General features: G+C 37.6%; 2 protein-coding genes and 1 pseudogene across 6 annotated transcripts in view; 2 read left to right on the plus strand and 1 right to left on the minus strand.

Annotated features, from left to right (window-relative positions):
• Nucleotides 1-35: 35 nt before the first annotated feature.
• On the minus strand, nt 36-17,675 carry LOC110153382 (nucleolin-like). Of its 5 annotated transcripts, none has more exons than XM_055152056.1 (19): nt 17,555-17,675; nt 17,190-17,265; nt 17,052-17,114; nt 16,666-16,710; nt 16,480-16,563; nt 15,722-15,856; nt 15,333-15,458; nt 14,430-14,540; nt 13,005-13,115; nt 12,437-12,508; nt 12,241-12,364; nt 9,835-9,989; nt 9,565-9,691; nt 9,074-9,207; nt 7,270-7,399; nt 6,989-7,119; nt 6,464-6,590; nt 2,389-2,561; nt 36-233 (listed from the first exon to the last, which is right to left on the minus strand). In XM_055152056.1, the coding sequence occupies exons 1-19, from the start codon at nt 17,567-17,569 to the stop codon at nt 169-171; spliced, it is 2,004 nt and encodes a 667-aa protein (XP_055008031.1). In that variant the 5' UTR covers nt 17,570-17,675; the 3' UTR covers nt 36-168. The 5 variants fall into 5 exon arrangements, with proteins under 5 accessions (XP_055008031.1, XP_020772924.1, XP_055008030.1 ...); XM_020917265.2 differs by having other exon boundaries at nt 16,666-16,728; XM_055152055.1 differs by having other exon boundaries at nt 17,052-17,117.
• Nucleotides 14,585-14,701, plus strand: LOC129408449 (5S ribosomal RNA; annotated as a pseudogene).
• Nucleotides 17,676-17,751: 76 nt separating the features above from the next.
• gk5 (glycerol kinase 5) overlaps nt 17,752-23,550 on the plus strand; it is a 41,182-nt gene continuing 35,383 nt past the window's right edge. Inside the window, exons 1-2 of the mRNA XM_020917237.2 lie at nt 17,752-18,320; nt 19,992-20,085. Coding sequence (XP_020772896.1) covers nt 18,195-18,320; nt 19,992-20,085 — 220 coding nt within the window. The 5' untranslated portion in view covers nt 17,752-18,194. The remainder of the gene's footprint in view (nt 18,321-19,991; nt 20,086-23,550) is intronic.

A 23,550-nucleotide genomic window follows, 5' to 3' on the forward strand; every position in this document is an offset into this window, starting at 1 on the left:
TATGTTCATAAAATGATCACCACAGCAGCCATGTCTGTCTCCACAAAATAATCAAGTTATTTATTTATTTATTTTAAACAAAATCATATAAAGACAATTCCTCATCTTTACACATATTCACATCATTCACAATAAAAATATTTCTAGTCTCCTCTTCATAAACAAATCTCATTTCAGATCTGCAGCCTGTTTTCTTTTCTTCTGTGAGGATTGATCACCTCCATGTCTTTTTCCTGACAGAAACAAAACATTTTAAATGTACCAACAGCACTCTTGAGTAAAAGTTTCAGTTACTCCTTCAACTGTGAGTCAGTCCACAAGAGACAAAAGGCAAACAAAACTGTTAATATGTTACTATTTCCTCTTAAAATGCCTTGACAAGACTTAATCTAAAGAACTAAACTTTAAAATACTTAGAAGAGTTATTTCTTCATGTAGTCTGCACTGAAACTGTGCAAAGGATCATGGTCTATGTAGTTCCCTGTTTTTAGCTGTTGCTGCACCAAAACTTAATGTAATAAAAATTAATGTAAGCAAAGAGTCTTGTAAATTCGAGACCTTTGACAATATCAATTTCAATAATTTTTGTCTCATTTTTGTCTCTATCCTTTGAAAATACCAGATTTCGTACATCATTTAATGCTTTCTTCTCCTTACATTAACTTCAAATTCTTTCTAAATCTTTCTTCTAAATACTTTTTTTATTCCTTCTTGAGTAATTTCTTGGACCACTACTTTGTACTTCTACTTAAGTAAGAGTAGTGTTACTTCAAACTAATATTACTTGAGTAAAATTTTTGGCTACTCTACCTACCTCTGATGTTATACTTAAAAATACATTAGGATTTATTGATATGAATTACTGACCCCCACACTTTGATACAAGTATTGATCAGTTAGTGTCTGGTCTGTTACTTCTTGATCAGTTAGGCTACGTTCAGACTGCAGGGCTTAATGCTCAATTCCGATTTTTTTGTGAAATCCGATGTTTTTGCGAGGTCGTTCACATTTCCAATTAAATGCGACTTGTCTGTGACTTCAGTGTGAACGGTAACCGGCCCGAAAGTGTCCTGCATGCGTACTGGAGACACGATGACATCAACCCCATGCGTCAACCGCAGTGAGCGTGCTCTGTGTTTACGGAAGTTGTCCAAACATGGACGCAGCATCGAGCACCTGGCAATTTTACAGTTCCGGTTTCCGCCTGCTTCAGCGCAGAATAGTGACGTTTGTCGCTTGTTAATGACGTGTAGGTCGGATGGATGCGCTCTTGCCGTTCAGACTGAAGTCGCATTTCAAAAGATCAGATATGTATCAGTTTCAGGAGCACATATCCGAAGTGGCCTGGGTCACATTTGAAAAAATCGGATCTGTGCCGTTCAGACTGTCATTAAAAGATCAGATACAGGTCACATAGAAGCCAAAAAATCAGATTTGGGTCACTTCAGGCTGCAGTCTGAACGCAGTCTTAGTGTCTGGTCTGTTACCTCTTGATCAGTGAGTGTCTGGTCTGTTATGTCTTGATCAGTGAGTGTCTGGTCTGTTACTTCTTGATCAGTGAGTGTCTGGTCTGTTATGTCTTGATCAGTGAGTGTCTGGTCTGTTATGTCTTGATCAGTGAGTGTCTGGTCTGTTACTGTCTTGATCAGTTAGTGTCTGGTCTGTTACCTCTTGATCAGTGAGTGTCTGGTCTGTTACTTCTTGATCAGTTAGTGTCTGGTCTGTTATGTCTTGATCAGTTAGTGTCTGGTCTGTTACTTCTTGATCAGTGAGTGTCTGGTCTGTTATGCCTTGATCAGTGAGTGTCTGGTCTGTTATGTCTTGATCAGTGAGTGTCTGGTCTGTTATGTCTTGATCAGTTAGTGTCTGGTCTGTTATGTCTTGATCAGTTAGTGTCTGGTCTGTTACTTCTTGATCAGTTAGTGTCTGGTCTGTTACTTCTTGATCAGTGAGTGTCTGGTCTGTTATGTCTTGATCAGTGAGTGTCTGGTCTGTTATGTCTTGATCAGTGAGTGTCTGGTCTGTTATGTCTTGATCAGTGAGTGTCTGGTCTGTTATGTCTTGATCAGTGAGTGTCTGGTCTGTTATGTCTTGATCAGTGAGTGTCTGGTCTGTTATGTCTTGATCAGTGAGTGTCTGGTCTGTTATGTCTTGATCAGTTAGTGTCTGGTCTGTTATGTCTTGATCAGTGAGTGTCTGGTCTGTTATGTCTTGATCAGTGAGTGTCTGGTCTGTTATGCCTTGATCAGTGAGTGTCTGGTCTGTTACTTCTTGATCAGTGAGTGTCTGGTCTGTTACTTCTTGATCAGTTAGTGTCTGGTCTGTTACCTTTTGATCAGTGAGTGTCTGGTCTGTTACCTCTTGATCGGTTAGTGTCTGGTCTGTTACCTCTTGAGCACGCTTTCTCTCCTTTGGTTCCTTTCTCTCCGCTATTCGCCTCCTCAGAGTTTTTGGGGCGAGCGAAGGCCACAGTCACTTTGCATCCGTCGATCTCCATGTCGCCTGCCCCCTCTTTGGCCGCTGTGCACGACTCCACGCTCTCAAAATCCACGAAGCCAAACCTTAAAAACACAGAATAAAGAATGAACTTGTAAGAAGAGGATTCACCTTATTCTGGAAGGTGCCGTGGAGCGCCGCCATCAACATTTGGGTTGTATTATTTTGTCTGGGGCTGCCAATCTTGACAGCAAATGAGTTCAATGTGGATTATAAAGCAGTTTTAAATCCTCTCAGAGAATCAGTGCAGTGTGACTTGTTAGTGTACATGAAAATTTAATATTTTACACAAATGAACCTACTTTATGTCATATTTTAGCTGCAAACTTTCCCCCAAATTCTCAATCAAAATGAACGGGATTCCTGTTTAACCAGAAGTGACACAACAAAAAAGCATGAAGCATTTAGAGACAAATGTGGGTTGTGATGGTGATGAGTTGCACTTGTATTTTTAAATAATTATACATATTGGAGAGTTACAATTAATGCTGCTGCTACTAATTTACCTGCACAGCCAGTCCTTTCTGCATTCTGTTTGAATCCAGAAGGAACCAGAATTGGACCACAGAGGGTAAAAATCCTCTGTCAAATTTGAAACGGTCCAACCAACAGCTGCTCATTTCTATCACGTGTCTCTCAAATGTGAAAAACATCTCCTCTCCAGAATTATCGCAACATTCAGAACTAAATATTTTCACTACCTACACTTTTTACCTGAGATAAATCATAGTTTGGAGGGTTGATTGTTGATTCTGTAGAAATTTCCTTTTTTATGTGTAATCAACCATGTTTGTTTTTGATGTTAATGGACCATGAGTCACTCTCCACCTGTCAATCACGCCCTCTGAAATCAGGAGGTGAGTATTGTCAAACATATCAAAAATCTAGTTAGTGTCTAGTTAAAGGGTCCATATTATGCTATTTTCTGATCTGTTATACTGTTGTTTCCTCATCACAAACATACCTGGAGTTGTGTTTTGTTTCACTCATACACGTTTAACAACCAAAACCTGAAAATTTAGTTCTTTCTCTCAAATGGAAAACAGTGTTCCACCTCGTGATGTCACGTGGCACTACAGGAAGTGCTCCACTGTTAAGCCAATGATGTTCATTTTGTCTTCTTATATACTTTAACTTCTTAGGTTCTTTTTAAAGACAATGCAGTAAAGTGTGTTTACCTTGTTGACATGTTTCGGCTGCTAGCTGCAAGCCATCTTCAGAACCGTCACCGGTGTTGGTGGTGACGTGTCGTATATCAGCTGTTGTTACTTCCTGTAGGCGTGGTCAGGTAAATACACTTTACTGCATTGTCTTTAAAAAGAACCTAAGAAGTTTGAAACTCCTTACACCTTCACTAAAATCATTTAGATGAATTAAGCCCTAGAGTTGCCAATCTGTACTGAACAAAATGATATCACAACATGGAACAGAGCATACTGAACTTCAACTAATATTACTCAAAGATGTGTGAAAGAAACAAAACACAACTCCAGGTCTGTTTTTGAGGAGGTAACAACATTATAACATGACTTAAAGCTCACAAGAGTCAATTTGGTGTAATATAGGAGCTTTAATAACACATTAGTCTTATTTATATATTCCCTTATTCATTTACTCCACGCACTGCTGTGGTAAGATACTACTGTAACCACACAATACAAACACACAGCACACTGAAGTGTATTGCCTAAAGGCACAGTTTTTGCCATTGCAGCACCTGGTATTCCCCGCGGTCTTCCATCTAAGTACTAACCAGGCCCAGCCCTTTTTAACTTCTAAGAACTGAGAAGCTCATGCTTTGACAGGTTTGGCCACACACACACACACACAAACACATACATTTCTACTTCTACAATAGTAAGTAGTAGTAGTGTTCGGACTCCTCCTACTCCCACTGCTACTACATCAAAACTTTACTTCTAAAAAAGATATTGCAATAAGAAAGCAGCTGCAGATCAGACTCTCAATCCAAGCCAATGTTTCAAATGGTCGACTGTCTGTTATGGGTAGTTTTTGTATGAGCTTATGGTCAGGATGTAACAATAACCAAAATATTGTGACATTGTTTTGTCAGAAGTCTCAGAATAATATCATGGACCATCACAATATATTCAATGACAAGTCTCTTCCCTTAAATTAACAGTTAAAAAAGCAGAGCAACTACATAGACCATGATTCTTTGCTCAGTTTAAGTGCAGATTACATGAAGAAATAACTATTATAAGCAGTTTTAAATCTTAGGTCTTTGGATTAAGTCTTGTCAAGGCAAGAAGAAAAAGTGTCATATGCAGTTTTGTTAGCCTCCAGAAAATATTGCAATAAAAATTGTACCGAGAGATGTATTTTGTGAAAATATCATACAGAGAGATTTGGATATTATTACAAAGCTAGTTTATGCACAATATTATGAATAGAAAATGAAGAGATTTTATGAGAAGATGCGATGTGTATGACTGTTTTCTCACTAACTTTATTTCATGTCATTTTACTTTTATATTTTTAAATGTTATTTCATAACTATATAGCTTGCACTAAAAATAGTTTAATAAAAAACAAGAAAAAAAAAGAAAGCAGCTGTTTCCTACTACAACTACACAAGCTACTATTATTTTTACATAGTTTTAAAACTTTTTTGTCATCACTTATCACTTTTACTGAGAAAACTCCTGCAATACGTCAATGGTTGCTTACTCTTATTTCCATTCCTCTGTTTTATGTTGCACCGTCCCACTCTTGTAAGTTCCAAGTTTGTGAATTTGGAAATAAAACCTTTTCTGACTGTTTCTGATTCTTTGTATGTAGTAGTTATAATACAATATTTTCCATGGTTTTCTGATTTCTTTCTGAAGATATCTTTCCTTTGCTAAGAGTTATAATACTCCACAGCCATTTTAACAGAGCTCCAGCTGACAACTGGCAGAGTTTGTACATACCATAATAATCACAATCAGATGAGGGAGTAAGTACTTCCCATTACTGCTGTTATGATACAAAAATTTCAAACTCAATTTTGATATTAAGGGATACACTCGATACTCAAATCCGATGCTGATACAGTGATTCTTTAGACAATAGAATGTGATTTTCAACATTAAATCATACTACTTTCTTTTATATTTCCATGTGTTCTTATATGTGTGATCCCTCAGTCACTTAGGTATGTTCCATAGTGGTCCATGGGAGTATATCATAGACCAGGGGTGTCTAAACTTTTTTCATCAAGGGCCACATATCTAAACACAGATGAAGCAGAGGGCTGATCGAGGGCCATAGACTGGTGCTCAGTGCAGTGAATAAATCAAATATGTGCATGTTTAACATGTTAGCATGAATAAATACTGATGGTTCATTCTAAGATCCTTAAAAACCCACACTAAATATTCAATATTAGCTTTATCAAGATAGATTTTCAAAAAACTTGCAGTAAAAAGTTATTACAGGCATTTGGGCCACGGGCCATAGTGTGGACATGCCTGCCATAGACTGTATACATATATGGCCATAGTTAACCAGCTCACAGCTGCGCTCATGGAGGGCTTCCTGCTCCTTCGGCTGTTTCCAGCTGACTCCAACTGCTGCAGTGAGCCTCATCATTTTAGTTCTAAAATGTTTTTTATTAAGCCGCTCTACATAATCCTGATGTTTTTATTTCTTTATTTTGTAAGTAAATAAATTCCTAAAATGGACCTGGCTCCAAATTCACCTCTATAACCGGCAGCCTCAGTGAGCTTCATTTGACTGGAGATGAACGCTCACACTTCTTTATACAGTCTAAGGTGTATAACCGTCTAGTCTTTGTTCTCTTATATTTGTTCTGATACAGCTCAAGATCATTCTAAATCTAACCGTTCATTTCTGTCCACTGAGTGGGATGTTTTAGTATCGATACCTGCTCAAATGAGTATCTAGTTTCGATACTAGTTTCAGTATTGTTTTATTTTCTAGGTCGTCTTTCTGTATTACTTACTTCCTCGAGAGTCCAGTGCTTTTGTTCATTAGGATCCTTGAGCTCAGAGCTCCTTCAAAAGCCTCCTTCAGGGTGTTGGCGCTGGTTCCTTCGCTCAGACCCAGAACTACCAGGGATTTAGATGGAACTGAAACAAAAGTCACAAGGTCACTTTCATGTAACTGCTCATACATACAGTAAGATGCACATGAATTTGAATTTTATGACCTATAGTTTTTTTTGTCTTCCTGAAACACATAAAAATACAAGTGAAATAGGAATAATATTGTGAATGTTGATTTGATGTTTACTAAATTTGAATATCATGTAAGTTTATCTTGTCACAACTTTATAGTCCTTTCATATTTGACACTTAAAGACAGGAGAGCACGGGAGAGTGTTTGATTGACATAACATGGTCAATAATAGTTCCTGAGATAAAAAAAAAAAAAGTCAGATATTTTGTCAGTATCGCTAAACTCCTAGTGTGTCATTCAAGTAATTCATATAATTATTAGTTCAATTACTGTCAAACGTGTGACCAACCTTTTATTTCCTCAGTTTTTGATTTCAAACCAAACGCGACTTTGAACGGTCTCTTCAGAATTTTACTATTTACACTGGACTTTAGAGCCGCCTCTGCCTCTGCCACAGATTCAAACTCTACAAAGGCATATCTGTAAAAAGAGATTAGTGTTGTAGATATAAAACAAGGTCATTAAGTCATAATAGTAAAAGAGATGATTTTATATTGGTTTACGCATCCTTCCGCTTCCATATCCTCAAGGTCAGGTTACATTGACTCTGCTTTAGTAAATTGCTTTTACCCTTTGGATTTCCCTTCGTTCTGTGGAATGTTGATTTTTACAGCGTTCGTAAAGACTTTTTTGATGTGTTTTTCCTGAACTCTGTCTGGCAGCTTTCTCACAAACAAAGTGGCACTGGGAGGAGCTTCAACTGTGGAGAGAGAGAAAAAAAAAAAGCTCAAATAGAGACGGGATGTTATGCTTAATTTAAGACATGTGTTTAAAATGTATGAGTGTGTCTAACACCTTTTGCTGGAAACTGATAGATGATATTGATGGTATTTAATGGGAATAGATGGGGAATCAATGAGATATGGTATAGTAAATATAGTAACATAACACCTACACCTTAATTAGCCTTACTAAAGCATGGGCTTGGTTAGTCATTGAATGGGAGACTGCTGAGAATACCAGCGACAAAACTGCTGTTGTGTCCTTAGGCAAGACACTTCACTCTCATTGCCTAGTGTGAATGTGGTGTGTGTGATTGATGGAAGTAAATCGGCCAGTCTGTACCATCAGCCTCTAAACCACCATAAACTGTCTGACCCAGGGCATCTGTGGCTACACTAGTAGACACACTTGAGGTCACAGCGGCTTGTCAAAGCCTGATCCCGTCAGATCTCAGAAGCTAAGCAAGGTCAAGCTTGGTTAGTACTTGGATGGGAGACCACTGGGAAAATCAGAAGCCACAGGGAGGCGCCAGTCACAAAAGCTGTCGTTGTGTCCTTAGGGAAAACACTTCACCCACATTGCCTAGTATGAAAGTGGTGTGTGTGAGTGATGGGGGTGTTCGGAAGGACCGATGGCGCTGATTGCCATGGCAGCCGTGCTTCCGTCAGTATGCCCCAGGGCAGCTATTGCTACAATAGTAGTTTACCACCACCGGGTGTGGAGAGAAAAGAATAATGAATAATGAATGAAAAATGCTCTGTAAAGCTTCTTTGTGACATATGGCTGTGAAAAGCGCTATATAAATAGACTTAACTTGTTTACATACTTACTTACTAGTGTCCTACCCAGACCAAGACCAAGAGTGTGAAAAAGCACTACCATATTTTCCGCACTATAGAGCGCTCTGGATTATAAGACGCACTGTCATAGAATGGTCTATTTTCTTCTAACTTTTTTCACAAATAACCGCACTGCACTTTAAAGGAAACACAACAGTGTGATGGGTGAGTGGTTTTGTTTGTTTGTTCGTTCACGGTGACTCTGGGCTTTGTTCAGTTGTGGCGTGTAGGGAGGGTGCTGTCTGGGACCAACGGATTGTCGGTGTGTTCGCAGTGACTCAGTTGTTCAGTTGTGTCTAGAAGTGGCACATTGCACTCGCTTTTTTGGTTCGTTCCTCTGTTCCGTTCCTTGTCGGTGTGAAGTGATGAGTGTGTCTGTGGGTGTTTTTCGTTGCGCGGTCGCTGTCTGCTCCGTGTGTGTTTGCGTGTTCTGCGGGTGGTGCGGCTTTGTAGTTTACTGAAGTCGTGCTGGGACACCCGAATGGATTCATGTATAGGGCGCTCTGGATTGTGGGGCGTGCAGTCGTTTTTTGATGGGGTTGGAGGATTAAGAGCGTGCCCTATACTGCGGAAAATACGGCATATAAGACTAATGCACTATTGAGAAAGAAAACATTGCATTCACAGTGAACAAAAGGTTTAATAAGCGTGATTCAGGTTTAGTGGCTTAATTAATCCCCTAACTCCCAACTCTGAGCCTTTAATTAAGTAGTTAAGTAGTAGCCTAAATCCTTCTAAAACTATATGGTAACTATGAATTCAATCTTTCTGCATTAAAGCTGCAAATAATACCATAAATACAGAAGACTTACTCTTAGTGGAGTCACTTTTGGTTGCGTCTCTGAGTGGGCTCACCCTCAGCACACGTTCCTGCATCTTGACTTTCTTGTTCAGTTTCAGAGCTGCCTTAGCCAGTGATTTATGTTGAAATTCCACAAAAGCAACACTGTAAAAATATAGAGAAATGTACCTTACTCTTAATGTCATGGTTATATAAATTTAACATTGCTTTTCCCCCGGGCATTTGAGCAAAATTAGTCTTGCCCCAGTACAGATATATATTGTATAAGCAGCTCTAGTGGTCAAAATAAGTCAGCTGTGTACTGTCTGCAGCTAATTATAAATCATCTTACAACATTAAATTTGTCTGTTAATGAGGAAGTGTGTGCTTAGGCTGCTAGTTGTTGCTGGTGGCACAGTGACGACAAAGCTCTGGCCTCAGAATTGTGAAAGGCACTTGTCAACTCATCACTGTGAATAATTCAGATGCTCTGGTTGCTTCTGATAGAAAGCATGATCTTACCCTTTACTTGCACAACCCATTCCTCCAAGAAACCTCACAGCTGTCAATTTTGGAAACACCTTCACCAAGTCTTCTCTTGTAGCAGAAAGAGGGATGTTTTCTACATATATGGAACGCTCTTTCTTGGCTGTCAACAGAAAAAAAAATAAAAATAAAATAAAAATAGAAAAAATATATATAAAATAGAGCGAAAAATTGAATAGAAAATTGAATTATAATTTTTTTCCAGGTAATTGAGAAAAGCATGTATGTGATAACTGTGTACAGTACCTTGCTTGATTTGCTCTGGATCCTTGACTTTGACCGTGGCCTCTTTGACTTTAGCTTTGGCAACTTTCAAGGGTTTGTCCAGTAACTCCTCTCCGTTTAGTGATAGTGCTTTATTCAGGTCCATCTCTGAGGCCAGGTCCACAAAGGCATGTTTTCTATAAGACAGCAATGTACACGTCTTGATTCATTTGTAAAAGTTGAACAGAAAAACTGACATGAAAGAGCGCAGTATCAATTCATAAGTTTGTTCTTCTTGTATGATGCTGGTTTTTAAAGCTACCATCCGGGATTAAACTGGCTGACCTGGCCCTGTTGCATTCTCACATATCATCACGAGATGCTATTTATGTTACTGCTGTCTGATAATGTGCCGACTTTGGCCTGACAGAAGAAGACCAGAGAGCACAGGGCCATTTCTGAGTCCCCGTACTTGTGCAAACGCGTGTGTGTGGATTTGTGAAACATCCTCCACCCCACAAAGTCATGTTCCAATTCAAAGTCTGCTTCTCGGTGAGTCAGCTGGAAATCCCTGGATGAGAACTTGCTCTGTCCGTTTTACCAGGGATGTATCAGAGGAGACTAATTGGGCAATATTTTTATTAGTGCTGTCATGCGATTAAAAAAATTGAGAGATTAATTAATTATGATCTGTAATTAATTACTCTAATTAATCTCATTTTAATCTCACCTAAAAATTGCTGAGAAAAGCCTTCAATTTGAGGTATTTTCATTTAAATTCATTATTACATTATTGTGGCAGATCAAAAGACTGATATAGATTTAAAAAAGTGACTTTATAAAGTCATTTGTTTAACAAATCTCTCCAATTTGGCTGTTGAGCCCAAGTCTCCATGAATAAGAAACTGTTTGTTGTAAAGTAGCAAAGACGAGGAAATCTGAACATAATAACTTTTGTCGACTTAAAGACAATAAAAAGTCCAGTCTTTCCTTAACCATATTAAAAATATTATTGATAGAGAAATATATATGAGATCACTGGTTTTAGTCCTGGTTTAGACCTGGTTTAGTCCTGGTTTAGTCCTGGTTTTAGTCTTGGTGTTAGTTCTGGTTTAGAAGCGCACAGGAGGAAGCGCGGTTTACGCCGCGTACGCGAGAAAACACGGTCCACACGCGGCTCACGGGAGCACGTCGGTGTCCGCGCAGTGTCTACGGAAGGAAACGTGGTCCGCGCGTTCTCAGGTTAATGACGATGATGAAGGTGTGTGTTGTTTGTGTGTGTTTGTGTGCGTGTCCCCTCATGTGGCAGGTCACTATAGGACAGTAGTGCAGACATCATGAGCCTATGCAGGTTGTTTTCAGGCGATATTATATTTGTTATTTTCTTTTATATTTCACGTCGGGAGAATAATTTCCAAGACACGAATGTGTTTTTACCTGTGCACTGCTGCCTCTGTTCTACTGGCTCTACGACCTCGTCCATTGTGCGACTGATGCCGCCAACGTTAACATGACGTTTACATCGCTGTTACTGCGCGCGTTTTGTGTGAGTTTCCGGCAATGAGTGGAATTACCGAAATAAAAAAATGTATAAATGTGTTTTGTGTGTGTGTGTGTTGTTGTCCCAACAACACATAAAAACAGGTTTTATAATAAAGAAACTCACATACAGAAACACTAAAGTTAGAGATTAAAAATGAGATTAACGCGATTAAAAAACATAACGCGCTAAATATGACTGTAATTAATTAATCGCAATTAACGCGATAATTTGACACCCCTAATTTTTATATTTTAAAAAAATCTTTTTATTACACCAACATGAGCTTAATTTCCTGTGATTTCATCAAGTCTATCTGTCCCAAAAGCTGAGAGAGCAGAGTGTGTGAGAGTGTGTGCTCTTGAACTCCTCAAGTCCATTCTCAGAGTTTGCTACCACCCTGTACCTGGAAGTGCACAAGTACAGAGTCTGGATACTGGGAATTGAGAAAAGGCCCAGGTGAGTTTGAACAAAAACCAAGTGAGATGAGGGAGAAACTGGTTTCACATCTGCCATCTACTGGTGAAAAAAAATCTAATAAACTTGCAAATACAGTATGTGACCAAAAACTACTAAAAAGTATGTAGATGATCTAGTAAAAAGATTCCTCATTTACAAAAAAAAAATATAGTGAGCAAGTAAAAATAAAAGGGTGTCTAGTTTATGAAAAGAAAAGCATCTGAAAACTATATTGAGAAGTAAAAAGGGAGTAATATACATTCAAAATCTAAACTCATTACTTAAGTAGAAGTATGATGATACAATTCATCAAAGCCCAGTTGAAATAAATCAAATATGACTTATTATGACTTATAATATTGTTAAAACATAATAAATTACCTTCTCTAAAGACTATGGATTTTTAAGTTATTTTCTAAAAGAGTTCAGCGTAAAAAGGCTCCACTCACTTGGCTTTGTCCAGTCGAATGTCTTGAACCAGGAGACTGTGTGTCATGAAGTAGTTGGCGAGTGTATTTTTGATGTCCTCATAGAATTTGGAATTGTTTAGGTTTCCAACATAAACACAATAACCTATAAAAAGACAGTATCAATCATATCAATATATAGAGAAAAAGATATTGGAATTTTACTCTGAAGTCATACCATCATTTATGAGTTTACTTTTCTTCGATGGGGAAAAGTCAACTGAGGGCTGGGCCTTCCGTTTTCCTTTAACTAAAATAAAAACAAACATACAAGCTATTAGGATTGTCACAAGTATTGAAAATCAGATGCTAATCAATACTAAAACTAGTATCAAAACTTTTTTTTTTTTTTTATCGTGACAGCACTACAAGTTATTACAAATTAAACATGGCCAATGTTTCAACTTTTCAATTTTGTCAATCACAGATTAAAAACCAAAAAACAAGAACGTTTTAAATTTTCTGCAAGTAAATGTTACTGTTTTGCCAGAAATGCTCCACAGTATGGCATTAAACTAATCTATCTTTTTGTCAGCAGGCTAAATTACAGGTCAGATCTATGTACAGGCAAGTCCATTAAGAAGAAAAAGTAGGGGTGCATGTTTTTCAATGTGTGTTTTAGCAATAAAACACCAGTAATTGAAGAAGATAGAACTTTAATGCCATACTCTGGAACAAAGCAATAACATCTCCATGCAGACAAACAGGTGGCACCTTTAAATAATAATCCTTGTGATTTTTGTTACCTGTTGTTTCCTTGACTTCCTCACTCTCTTCTTCACTGCTCACTTGCTCCTCTTCACTTTTTGGGGACCCACATTCATTGTTTTCACTGGCGGCAGTTTCCATTTCAACGTCTGTAAAACAAAACATTCTTCAGTCTTCATACTAGGTACTAGGGTAGTCAAAAGTACCAAGATATTAATTGATACTAAAACTAATATTGAAATTAGATAATCATTTGAGCAGGTATTGATACTAAAAACATTCACAGGACAGAAATGAACCTTTCCTGAATAAATTTAGAATGATGTTGAGCTGTATCAGAACAAGTAGAAGAGCACATAGACTAGTATACACACATGGAGCACTATGGAACCTACCTGGACTAGGGATGAACATGATCGATTAATCGATAATTGATCTTTAAGAATTTCATCGATTACGTTAATTTTAATCGACAATCCAAATGTAGGTTGCTGTGCGTATCGTGACCAAACAGGGGTCTGTACATGTGTCTCTCTGCACTCAGAAGGAGCGAGACACAAACAGTGGGTCAGTCTGCAGTGTACCGAAGCACAAATGTGTATTTAACGATGACTTATACAAGAAAATCCACGCTTTCCGTTGCGTTCGGGACAAGTGTGAGTCCATGTGCACAGTGAACAAAGCAGAAACATATGTTTCGGTGTCCAGTGGGAAAAAGCTTTACCAGGTGAGAGTCGCGCAATGTGGATGACGAGTCCCCACCTTCCTCCCCCCGTACGGTGTCCTGGTTTTGACAAACGCAAATCTGGTCACACTAACCTGTATTCACCTGAGTCATGTCTTTTAATCCAACAGAAATTGACAGCATCAGCGCACAAGAGCTGTAGTTTTATCTTCGCTGAGTTTATGCAAATTAGTGATGCGGTTTTAAGTTTTGTTTCTGTGAAAGTTGCGCAAAACTGAATTAAAAACATTATAATGTCAAACGGGCTGATGTGGCTCTAGAGTGGTAATGGTTTATATGTCGTAAAGCTGAATTTATTTATGCAGATTAGTGCAGATAGTAATAATAATGATGATAATTTTAATATAAAAACATTAATGATTAATCGATAATCGATCATTAATAAATGATCGATTAAGAAAATTTCATCGAATGCCCATCCCTAACCTGGACCACTGAGGATTACACACATATAACACCACATGGGAATATAAAAGAAAGTACTATGATTTAATGTAAAAAATGATTGTCCAAATGAAGAGTGTTTTTTTTTAATTTTTTTTTTTTTATTACCATCAAGGTATGTGTTTTTAGGAACAAAACACTAGCAGTTGAATAAGATAAGTTTAATGCCACACTATGGAACAAAGCAATAACATCTCCATGGAGAAAAACAGGCAGACCATTCACCAGGAAAGTTGCACCTTTACATAATAATGATTTGTTTTCGTGCTACTACCTGTTGTTTCCTTGACTTTCTCACTCTCTCCTTCACTGCTCACTTGCTCCTCTTCACTTTTTGGGGCTCCACATTCACCATTTTCACTGGCGGCAGTTTCCCTTTCAGCGTCTACAAAACAAAACATTCTTCAAAAGGACTGACATATCTTCATACAAGGTGGCCACACTAGCTTGTCAAAGCCTGATCCCATCAGATCTCAGAAGCTAAGCAGGCTGGGCCTGGGTAGTACTTGGATGGGAGACAGCTAGGAATTCCACGTGCCACAGTGGGGCGCCAGTCGCAAAAAAACTGCTGTTGTGTCCTTAGGCAAGACACTTCACCCACATTGCCTACTATGAAAGTGGTGTGTGTGTGTGTGAGTGATGGTGGTCGTAGAGACCGATGGCGCAGATTGGCAGCCTCACTTCAGTCAGTCTGCCCAAGGGCAGCTGTGGCTACAATAGTACATTACCACCACTGAGTGTGGAGTGACTGAATAATGAACTGTAAAGTAATGAATTGTAAGATGCCTTGGGTATCTTGAGAGGCGCTATATAAATGCAATCAATCAATCAATCAATCAATCAAGGTAGTCAAAAGTATCGAAAATCAGATACTAACCGATACTAAAACTAATAGTGAAAGTAGATACTCAAAAAATATCATACTGAGCTTCTCGAAACAGTTTTAATATAATTTTGAGCTTTATCAGAACTTGTATAAGATCTTAATGTAAAATAAAGTACTATATGAACAATGAAAACATTCTATTACTAAAAAGAGCTAGATTACAGCTTGATTACATTGTGGTATTGTAATTGGTATCGAGTCTTAAGTAATTTCCTTAGCATCAAAATCAGGTCTGAAATTTTACTATTGTGACAACACCACTTCATAGAGTTTCTTCATTGATTTCTGTACCTTCTCTCTTCTCAGTCTCCACTGTGTCGTTGGTCTCCTCCTCTTCACTGTCATCTTCTTTCTCTTCTGTTGGAGTCTCTTCAGGTTCTTTATCCAAAACCTCTTCTGGGGTTGAGGCCTTCCCTTCTTTTGAGAATACAAAATTACAATCATTTAAGCAGTGCCATTTTTCACATTTCAGCATATAAGAGCTTGAAAAAAAGGGTAAAAATGTCGGGACTACACCTTCTTTCTTTTTATTAAATCAGAAGCAGCAAGGAATAATACTGAGACTGTAATATACCTTTGTGTTTACTTATATTTCAAGTATGACTTTAAACAAAAACACCAGAACCTGAGCTTGGATGAGGAAAACCGTAAAAAACATGTGTCACTCCTGCACATCTTACCGTCACTGATCTCTGCGGTGTGGCTCTCGATCAGATCTTCAGTCATTTCTTGGTCTTGTTGCTCCTTCTTTTCCCATGATACACTCACTGTTGGTGTGCTGCCTTTCACTTCGATGACAGCATCCGCCTCAGCATCTAAACATAAAGGTACATTACAAACATAAGTGCCTGCTGTTACATGTATATGATTTTTGGAGTTACACCATTAAAATAACCAGAAAACAGCAAAGCATCATGGTCCCTCTGATCACTCACACCAGATTTTGCAGTTAACATTTCATTTACCATATTTTCCGCACTATAGGGTGCTCTGGATTATAAGGCACACTGTCATTAAATGGTCTATTTTCAAACTTGTTTTGAAAATAAACCGCACTGGACTTTAAACTAAACACAACAGTGTGATGGGTGAGTGGTTTTGTTTGTTTGTGGCGTTCACGGTGACTCTGGGCTTTGTTCAGTTGTGGCGTGTAGGGAGGGTGCTGTCTGGGACCAACGGATTGTCGGCGTGTTCGCAGTGACTAAGTTGTTCAGTTGTGTCTTGAAGTGGCACATCATACTCGCTTTTATGGTTCGTTCCTCTGTTCCATTTCTCGTTGGCGTGGAGTGATGAGTGTGGCTGTGGGTGTTTTTCGCTGTGCGTGTTTGCGTGTGTGAACATGGCCACTGTTAGTACCATGTCTCATTTTTCATAAAGAACAATCCCAGTTCATCAGCCTATCAACAACAATGTACATTTACGTATTTATGTAACTTACCCTCTTCATCTTTGATTTCTTCTTCTTTTGTTGGCTCCTCTGCATCTGCTTGGACGTCTGAAGGGATCACTTCAGTCTGCACCTCTGAAAACAGCAAACACAATACCAATACATCCCACATTCAAGTTTACAAACACATTTCAAGTCAATTATCTCAGAAAAGTTCAAATTTAAACCAAGTATTACCTTCTGTGTTTGCAGACTCCGGTTTCTCCTCTGCTGGTTTGTCTTCTGTAGAGTCATTTTTAACTTAAATTAAAGGACTGAGCTCATTCTGGATGACTATCAATAAGAGAATTTGTTCATTTCTTAGCTACAGTTTCTGAAAACTATCAAAATCTGAAATGTCCTAAACATGAATGATAAATAATTCCAGACAGTCTAAAAAAAAAAAAATCAACTTATTTTTCATTGTGGTATTTTGAGTTTATTCTCCACTATAAGCAGCTACATCTCTATTTGGTCTGTAGGCCACTTTCATTTTTTACTTCTAAAATGGGAAATGTACAAGTTATATTTTTCTACAATAATTATCACACGTGTATGCATTTTAATAACATAATTTTACATACCTTCACTCTCTTCTTTGTCTTCTACTTCTATTTTGGCCTCTTCTGGCTCATCTTTTGCTTGTTCTTCTAGGAGCATATATAAATCATCTTAAGCAATATGAGGTTAAATAATTTCTAAAATAAAACCAGGAGTATTACCAGGAGTGGTGTTTCCCTCTTCTTCCACAACACCAGGATTGAGTCGTCTACTTTGTCGTGTTTTTCCTTTGGGAACCTGAAAGTAAGACAAGACAGACATTATTAACTACTTACAGTGGGCATTATTGCTTTACTAAACTAAAGCTACATAGAATTGCTAAAGAAGGGACATTTTACTTGCGTTTTGGTTTAAAATTATAAAACCAATATAATGAATTATAAAGCAGACACTTGGTAGTCCAAGTGTAATTCAAAGTGTTAGCATGCAGAAAACGGTCATTTCATAAATATTTGTAGATCTATACATCGCCGATACATTAAATGCATAAAATATAAACGTGAACTCCATCGGACAAATTTCTTACGTTAGTTTTTGCCATATTTCACAAAATACAGTGCAGAAATCCACACGTGTTCCTCCTGCACTCACAACAATCACATGAACTCCACTGCGCATGCGTTAGCTACACTACGGGTACCGCGAAGGGCGCCTTTTTGGTTTTGGATTTGTAATGGACTTAAAAGTATTTTTTTACCTCTGTCCGCTTCAAACTGCGTACAGCTCATTCATACGCAAACGTAATGCTTAGTAATGGCTGCACGATGCTTATGACTTCAAAATTTAAGTATTTTTAGCATATTTGTAGGTTTTAACCAATCAATGTCTGCTTCGGGTTTTACGCGGTGCACGCCTACGGTCGTACGATCTTATGTCAAACTTGTAAGAAGAAACAGTGATCGGGTCAGTTGTCCTACTAGACCATGCTGATGCCAATTTAAAGCCCCGATTTCTGTGTATGGATAAACTTCAGTACGGTACGAAGGTCGACTGGAAGCCTGAAATACCCGCAGTGAAAGCCGGGGGCAGATAAGGTGGTGGTAGTTATCGGGTCACACACAGCCAGGGCAGTAAACAGACGCACTATGAGCATTGACTGTACGAGATCTATTACTATGGAGGCTTGGATTGCTTGAAAAACACGGAGGACTTCCAGGATTTCTGCAATGGGGACTCAGAGAAACGGATTTAAAAAGGAAAGTTTTATTCTGTCCGTGGATGTGGGCACAACCTCCATCAGATGTCACGTTTACGACAAGGAGGCGAAAATCAGAGGATCCTGCTCCACTAAGGTACATATCATTCAATTAGGGCTGTGCGATTAGTCGAGTTTTAATCGAGATTAAAACGTCAATGATCAGTGTGGGTGTTTTTAATAAATGAAGAGGTCTACAGTTATCAAAAGCATGTGATGTGGAGAGTTAAAGGGTCATATTCCATTATTTTCTGACTTATGTTATAATGGTGTAATAATGTACCTCATCACAAACAGACCTGGAGTTGTGTTTTGTTTCATTCACACATGTAAGCACACAGATCCTGCAGATTTAGGCTGAGTTCTTCTCTAACAGAAAACGCTGTTCCACCTTGTGATGTCATGTCACTCTATACTTCTTCACTAGAATCATTTGGGTCATTCACCACTTTGGAATTTCCAATCTCTACTGAACTAAAGGTAAAAAGAAAACTTGAAAACTACCGCTTCATGACATCACAAGGTGGAACAGAGCATTTTGAGCTTTCAAGATGCAGACAGGCTAATAAAGGTTACTCAGATGTGTGTATGATTAATCGGTGATTATTTTTTATCATAGCTGGTCAATAATATTGTTTATTACCGTTGTATTCAGATGTCCCACTTCCTTAATCTCAAAACTGATAAACCACAAACTGAACTTGTTTTCTCTGCTCACAGTGAATTGTTATTTGTTTTTTTGCAGATGAAAACTTGTTTCACTTTATGTTGGCAATGTCCTGTAACTTTGTCCACCACTTAAACATTCTTCAAGTTCCATATGATCTATTTTGACCTGGTCAAATGGCTCATTTTACAGCTTTCACCTAGATTCTCAAAACTATTCATTTTTATGCACCAGTATAAGTGCACATTGCAGATTTTCAAGGTTTTAAAATTTTTATGTTTAACGTGGGATAGTACCTGACTGAATATCTGGGCACAGTAACACGAGAAGTCAGTGCAGGGGGTATCAGAAGATCACTTCCATTTATAGCATATAGAATAAATATAATACACTAAGTTATATTGGTTTTTTTTTAAGACATGTTTTGCCAGCTTTTGGTTGTGTTTATTGTACTGAAAAAAAAAACAACAACAGCTTCTGTTCTTACTGAAAATGTGCTTGCATCTCCACAAACTCTTATTTGACCTAGAGAAAGGCCCCTCCTTCTTGTTTCCATGGAAAGTTTCTTCCTTTGGCTAATATTCCACAGTCTAGCATAAAATGTTTCTATCTCTAAACTAAAATAACCCCAAACTATGTCAAAACTTATATTTTAGATTTTTTAAAGTAGCCACCCTTTGCTTTGACCCCTGGCTTGCACTCTTGACGTTTCTTGACCCTGACATGGCCCAGCTGTGAGTGAAAATCATTTGAGGAGACTTCATCATGAAGCTCATTGAGAGAAGAACAGGGGTTTGCTACTTGATAAAAAAACAAAAAAAAAAAAACATTGAATGAGTGTCCAAACTTAGACTTGGACTTAGACAAACTTTACTGATCTACAAGGGAAATGACTTGGACACAGCAGTTCACAAATCATAATAAAATAACAAAGAGTAAAAATGTAAATCGCAATAATACATTTTTTTAAAGTTAAAAAGGCTTAATTATGTATATGAATAATGTATGTGAACAAGTAAAAATACACTTTTGGTTGGTAGAGTATTTAAACAGGTAATATGTTTAATTGAGCATACTGAGGTGTTGTGTTTGTTTTGGCAGGTGGTTCTTCGGTATCCAGAGGAGGGACATGTGGAGATCGAGCCCGAAGCTCTGTGGAAAGGATTTAACACTGTGGTCAGAGGAGCCGTTCAAGGTGCAGCCCCATTTAACCTCTCAATGTTATTTAAAGATACACTGTGTAGGGTTGTCAAAAATATCAAAAATCTGATACTGATCAGTACTAAAACTAATATCAAAAGTAGATACTAATTCAAGCAGGCGTCTATACTAAAAAAGTCACATTCACAAGACAGAAATGAACCTTTCCTGAATAGTTTTAGAATAATTTTGAGCTGTATCAGACCAAGTATAAGAGCGCATAGACCATACACCAATGGACCACTATGGAACCTACTTGACCACTGACTCCCACATATAAGACTATGTGGGAATATGAAAGAAAGTACTATGATTTAATGTTGAAAATCACATTCTATTGTCTAAAGAAAGACTGTTTTTATTATTATACTAGTATTGGAATCTGTACTTAGTATTGAGTCTATTCCTTATCAAAAATCAAGTGACATGACATTAGGACAGTGTAACTTTTCTGATACAGGGTCTACCACTTGTTATTGCTTTGCCTTGAATAATCCACAGCATGGCATTAAACTTATCTGTCTCTGTGGAGAGAAACAGTTACGTTCTACAAGTCAAGTCAGTGGGGAGTTGGGTCCGTTCATAGTAAGAATGCAAGATTTTCAAAGTATTTTCAACAATAAAATGTAAAAACACCAATGATGGATTTAACACCATACTGTGGAACATTCCAGGCAGAGCAATAAAATCTCCATAGAGACAAACAGGTGGCAGACCCTCCAGACATAGGGCCTCATTTCCTAGTGAGCCAGAGTGTTGGAGACGTGTGGAGACACTTTTTGAAATATTCCATCCAGTCCTTGTATTTGCAGAGGTCACTGGTGTTAGACTAGTGCATGTCAATGGCCATAGTTCTCCTGCCACTAAAAACAGTCTTACCCACTCCACAAAACACCCGAAACAAATCTATTATTACACCAGACTCCATGTGAATGTCTGTGTTGATAGAATAATTTTAGAAGTAAAACCAACGTTACATTTGAAGGATTTCTTTGTGAGCAGCAGCAGTGAGTTGTACTGATAGAAAGCTTGGCAGCAGCGGACTGATATATGAGAAAATAGTCCCTCAACATGCAGCAATTCATGCAATGTAGGACTCGTGATAACACTGAGGCAGAGAAAGAACGTGGTAGCAAGTTCTGGAGCTGTTTCTTTTTGGTCTAAGGGTGAGTGCTTGGAGCTCTAGATCACATTTTATCATCATCTCCACTTTTTGACATTTTGTATGAAGAGGAAATAGTACAAACTTGGACCTGCACCACAGTAATCAGTGTTGGGAGTAACGTGTTATAAAAGTAACAAATTCCTGTAATGCATTGCTTTTTGCTGTAATGCAGTAATGTTCGGCATTACAGGGAAAAAAATAGTAATAATTTACTCGGTACAAATGTCAGTAACGCGCGTCACAATGTTTTTTTTAACGTGGATTGAAGTGGTGGGTTTTTCTTCATAGAAATTCGCTAAAATCACTGTAATATCAGCAGAACTCGGCTCCGACCTGGTTTAGTCCTGGTTTAGACCTAGTTTAGTCCTCATTTAGTCCTGGTTCAGTCCTGGTTTAGACCTGGTTAAATCCTGGTTCAGTTCTGGTTCAGTTCTGGTTCAGTCCTGGTTCAGTCCTGGTTTAGTCCGGGTTCAGTCCATATGCTGCGCAAAAGTTCAGCATCACAGTTAGAGGTAGTAATGCAATAGTAATGTAATGCCTTACATTTTAAATGCAGTAATATTGTAATGTAACTAATTACTTAGAAATGATAGTCATAAATAACACATTACAGTTTTGATGTAACTTGCCCAACAGTGTCAGTACTACAGTAAACATAGTTGCGTAGTAGTTCTTCTTTAAACTGGATTTCTAAATAGTGCAATTTTTACTAAAAACGAAGTAAGGAAGTGTGTCATTCCTTAGAAAATTTCTCAACTGTGCTTAATCAGGCAGTAATCTTTGGTTTATGGACTTGTCCCTCTGACCCCACTAATCATTTGTAGATGACCATTTAGACAGCTTTCATACTATTTAATACTATTCATATTTGGATTAGGTCTTATTCTACTGTAGTGTTGTCATGAGAGTACAATTTCAAACTTAATTTCGATACTAATGAATAAACTTTATATACATTTTGATCCCTAAATGATAATTTTAAAAGATTTTTCTTGGCCAGTATTGCATTTTTCAACACAGAGTAATAGTATTTGTTTATTGTACCATGTGATTTTACACTAGTTCTGATAAAACTCGAGATGAAAATGTTCAGAAATGTCAAATTTTATCCACGTGTGTTACTCATTTAAACAAGTTATGACATTTTTCAGTATAGATACTTGCTTAAATCAGTGTCTAGTTTCACTACTAGTTTTAGTATTGATTAGAATTTGATTTTCAATACTTCTGACAGCCCTAATCTATTGCCACATTGTAGGTGTTGTTTTTTTTGTGTTGTTTATTTTTGTTAAATTGTGCAACAGTTGTACTCTCCAGGGTGTGTTCACTCGTTCTGCTTTCATTTTAAGTTGAGCCCAGTTTAATTCTGGTCTAGACCTGATTTACTCCTGTTTTGTTCCAGTCTAGTCCAGGTTTAGTTCTGTGTTTAGGCCCAGTTTTGTCCCACTGTTATTTATCTGATGGCTATAAGTTAATTTTCCTATGTAGTCTGGTGTGCAGGTAATTAATAAAATAATAAACTTTGATATTTAAAAATACTACTAAAAATGCACCCATTGAAAGACGAGGTATGAGATTGGGTCCATGAGAACGAGACAAGATTTAAACAATTCCTAATATATAAATTGTGCAATGAAGATTCAAATTTTGGTCTTACAATTTTAGATTCCCCAGATATATTTTTGCTGCCTCTCTAGTACAGTTTTTTGAAAGTATAAGCGTGTAACTCAACAACACCCTTTTTTCGATCTAAAACTAACTCCGAAGTCCAAACTAGACTTAGACTTAGACAAACTTTACTGATCCACAAGGAAAATGATTTGGACACAGGAGCTCACGCATCACAATAAAATATAATAACAAAAAGAAATAAAAAAAATATACAAACTACCAAATTTGGAGGACTGGATTAACATTGTGGAAGAAATTTCACAAATGGAAAGACTGACACTCACTCAAAGATTGGAATACGACAGGTATGATCAAAGCTGGAAACCATGGAAAGAATTTATTAACACCTGAATATATAAAAAAAAAAAAAAAAAAAAAAAAAGTGACAGGGACAATCCCTGTCCACTGCTACTTAAATGTTATTTTTTTTTCTTGTTTTTATTTTATTTTATTTCATTTTTATTTTATTTTTTAATTTTGTATCCTTAACGGAAAAAGGGAAAAAAAAGAGAAAGAAATTTTCACTAATATAATGGAGAGATATGTGAAGTGAAAGAAGAATGAAGGGGAAAAAAGGTGATTTGAAACCATCTCTATTTGACTGTCAATAAAAATTAGAATTTT

Source organism: Boleophthalmus pectinirostris, unplaced genomic scaffold (assembly GCF_026225935.1).
Source record: "Boleophthalmus pectinirostris isolate CB_2022bp ecotype Guang Dong unplaced genomic scaffold, ASM2622593v1 HiC_scaffold_16, whole genome shotgun sequence".
In the NCBI taxonomy this organism is placed as follows: domain Eukaryota; kingdom Metazoa; phylum Chordata; class Actinopteri; order Gobiiformes; family Gobiidae; genus Boleophthalmus; species Boleophthalmus pectinirostris.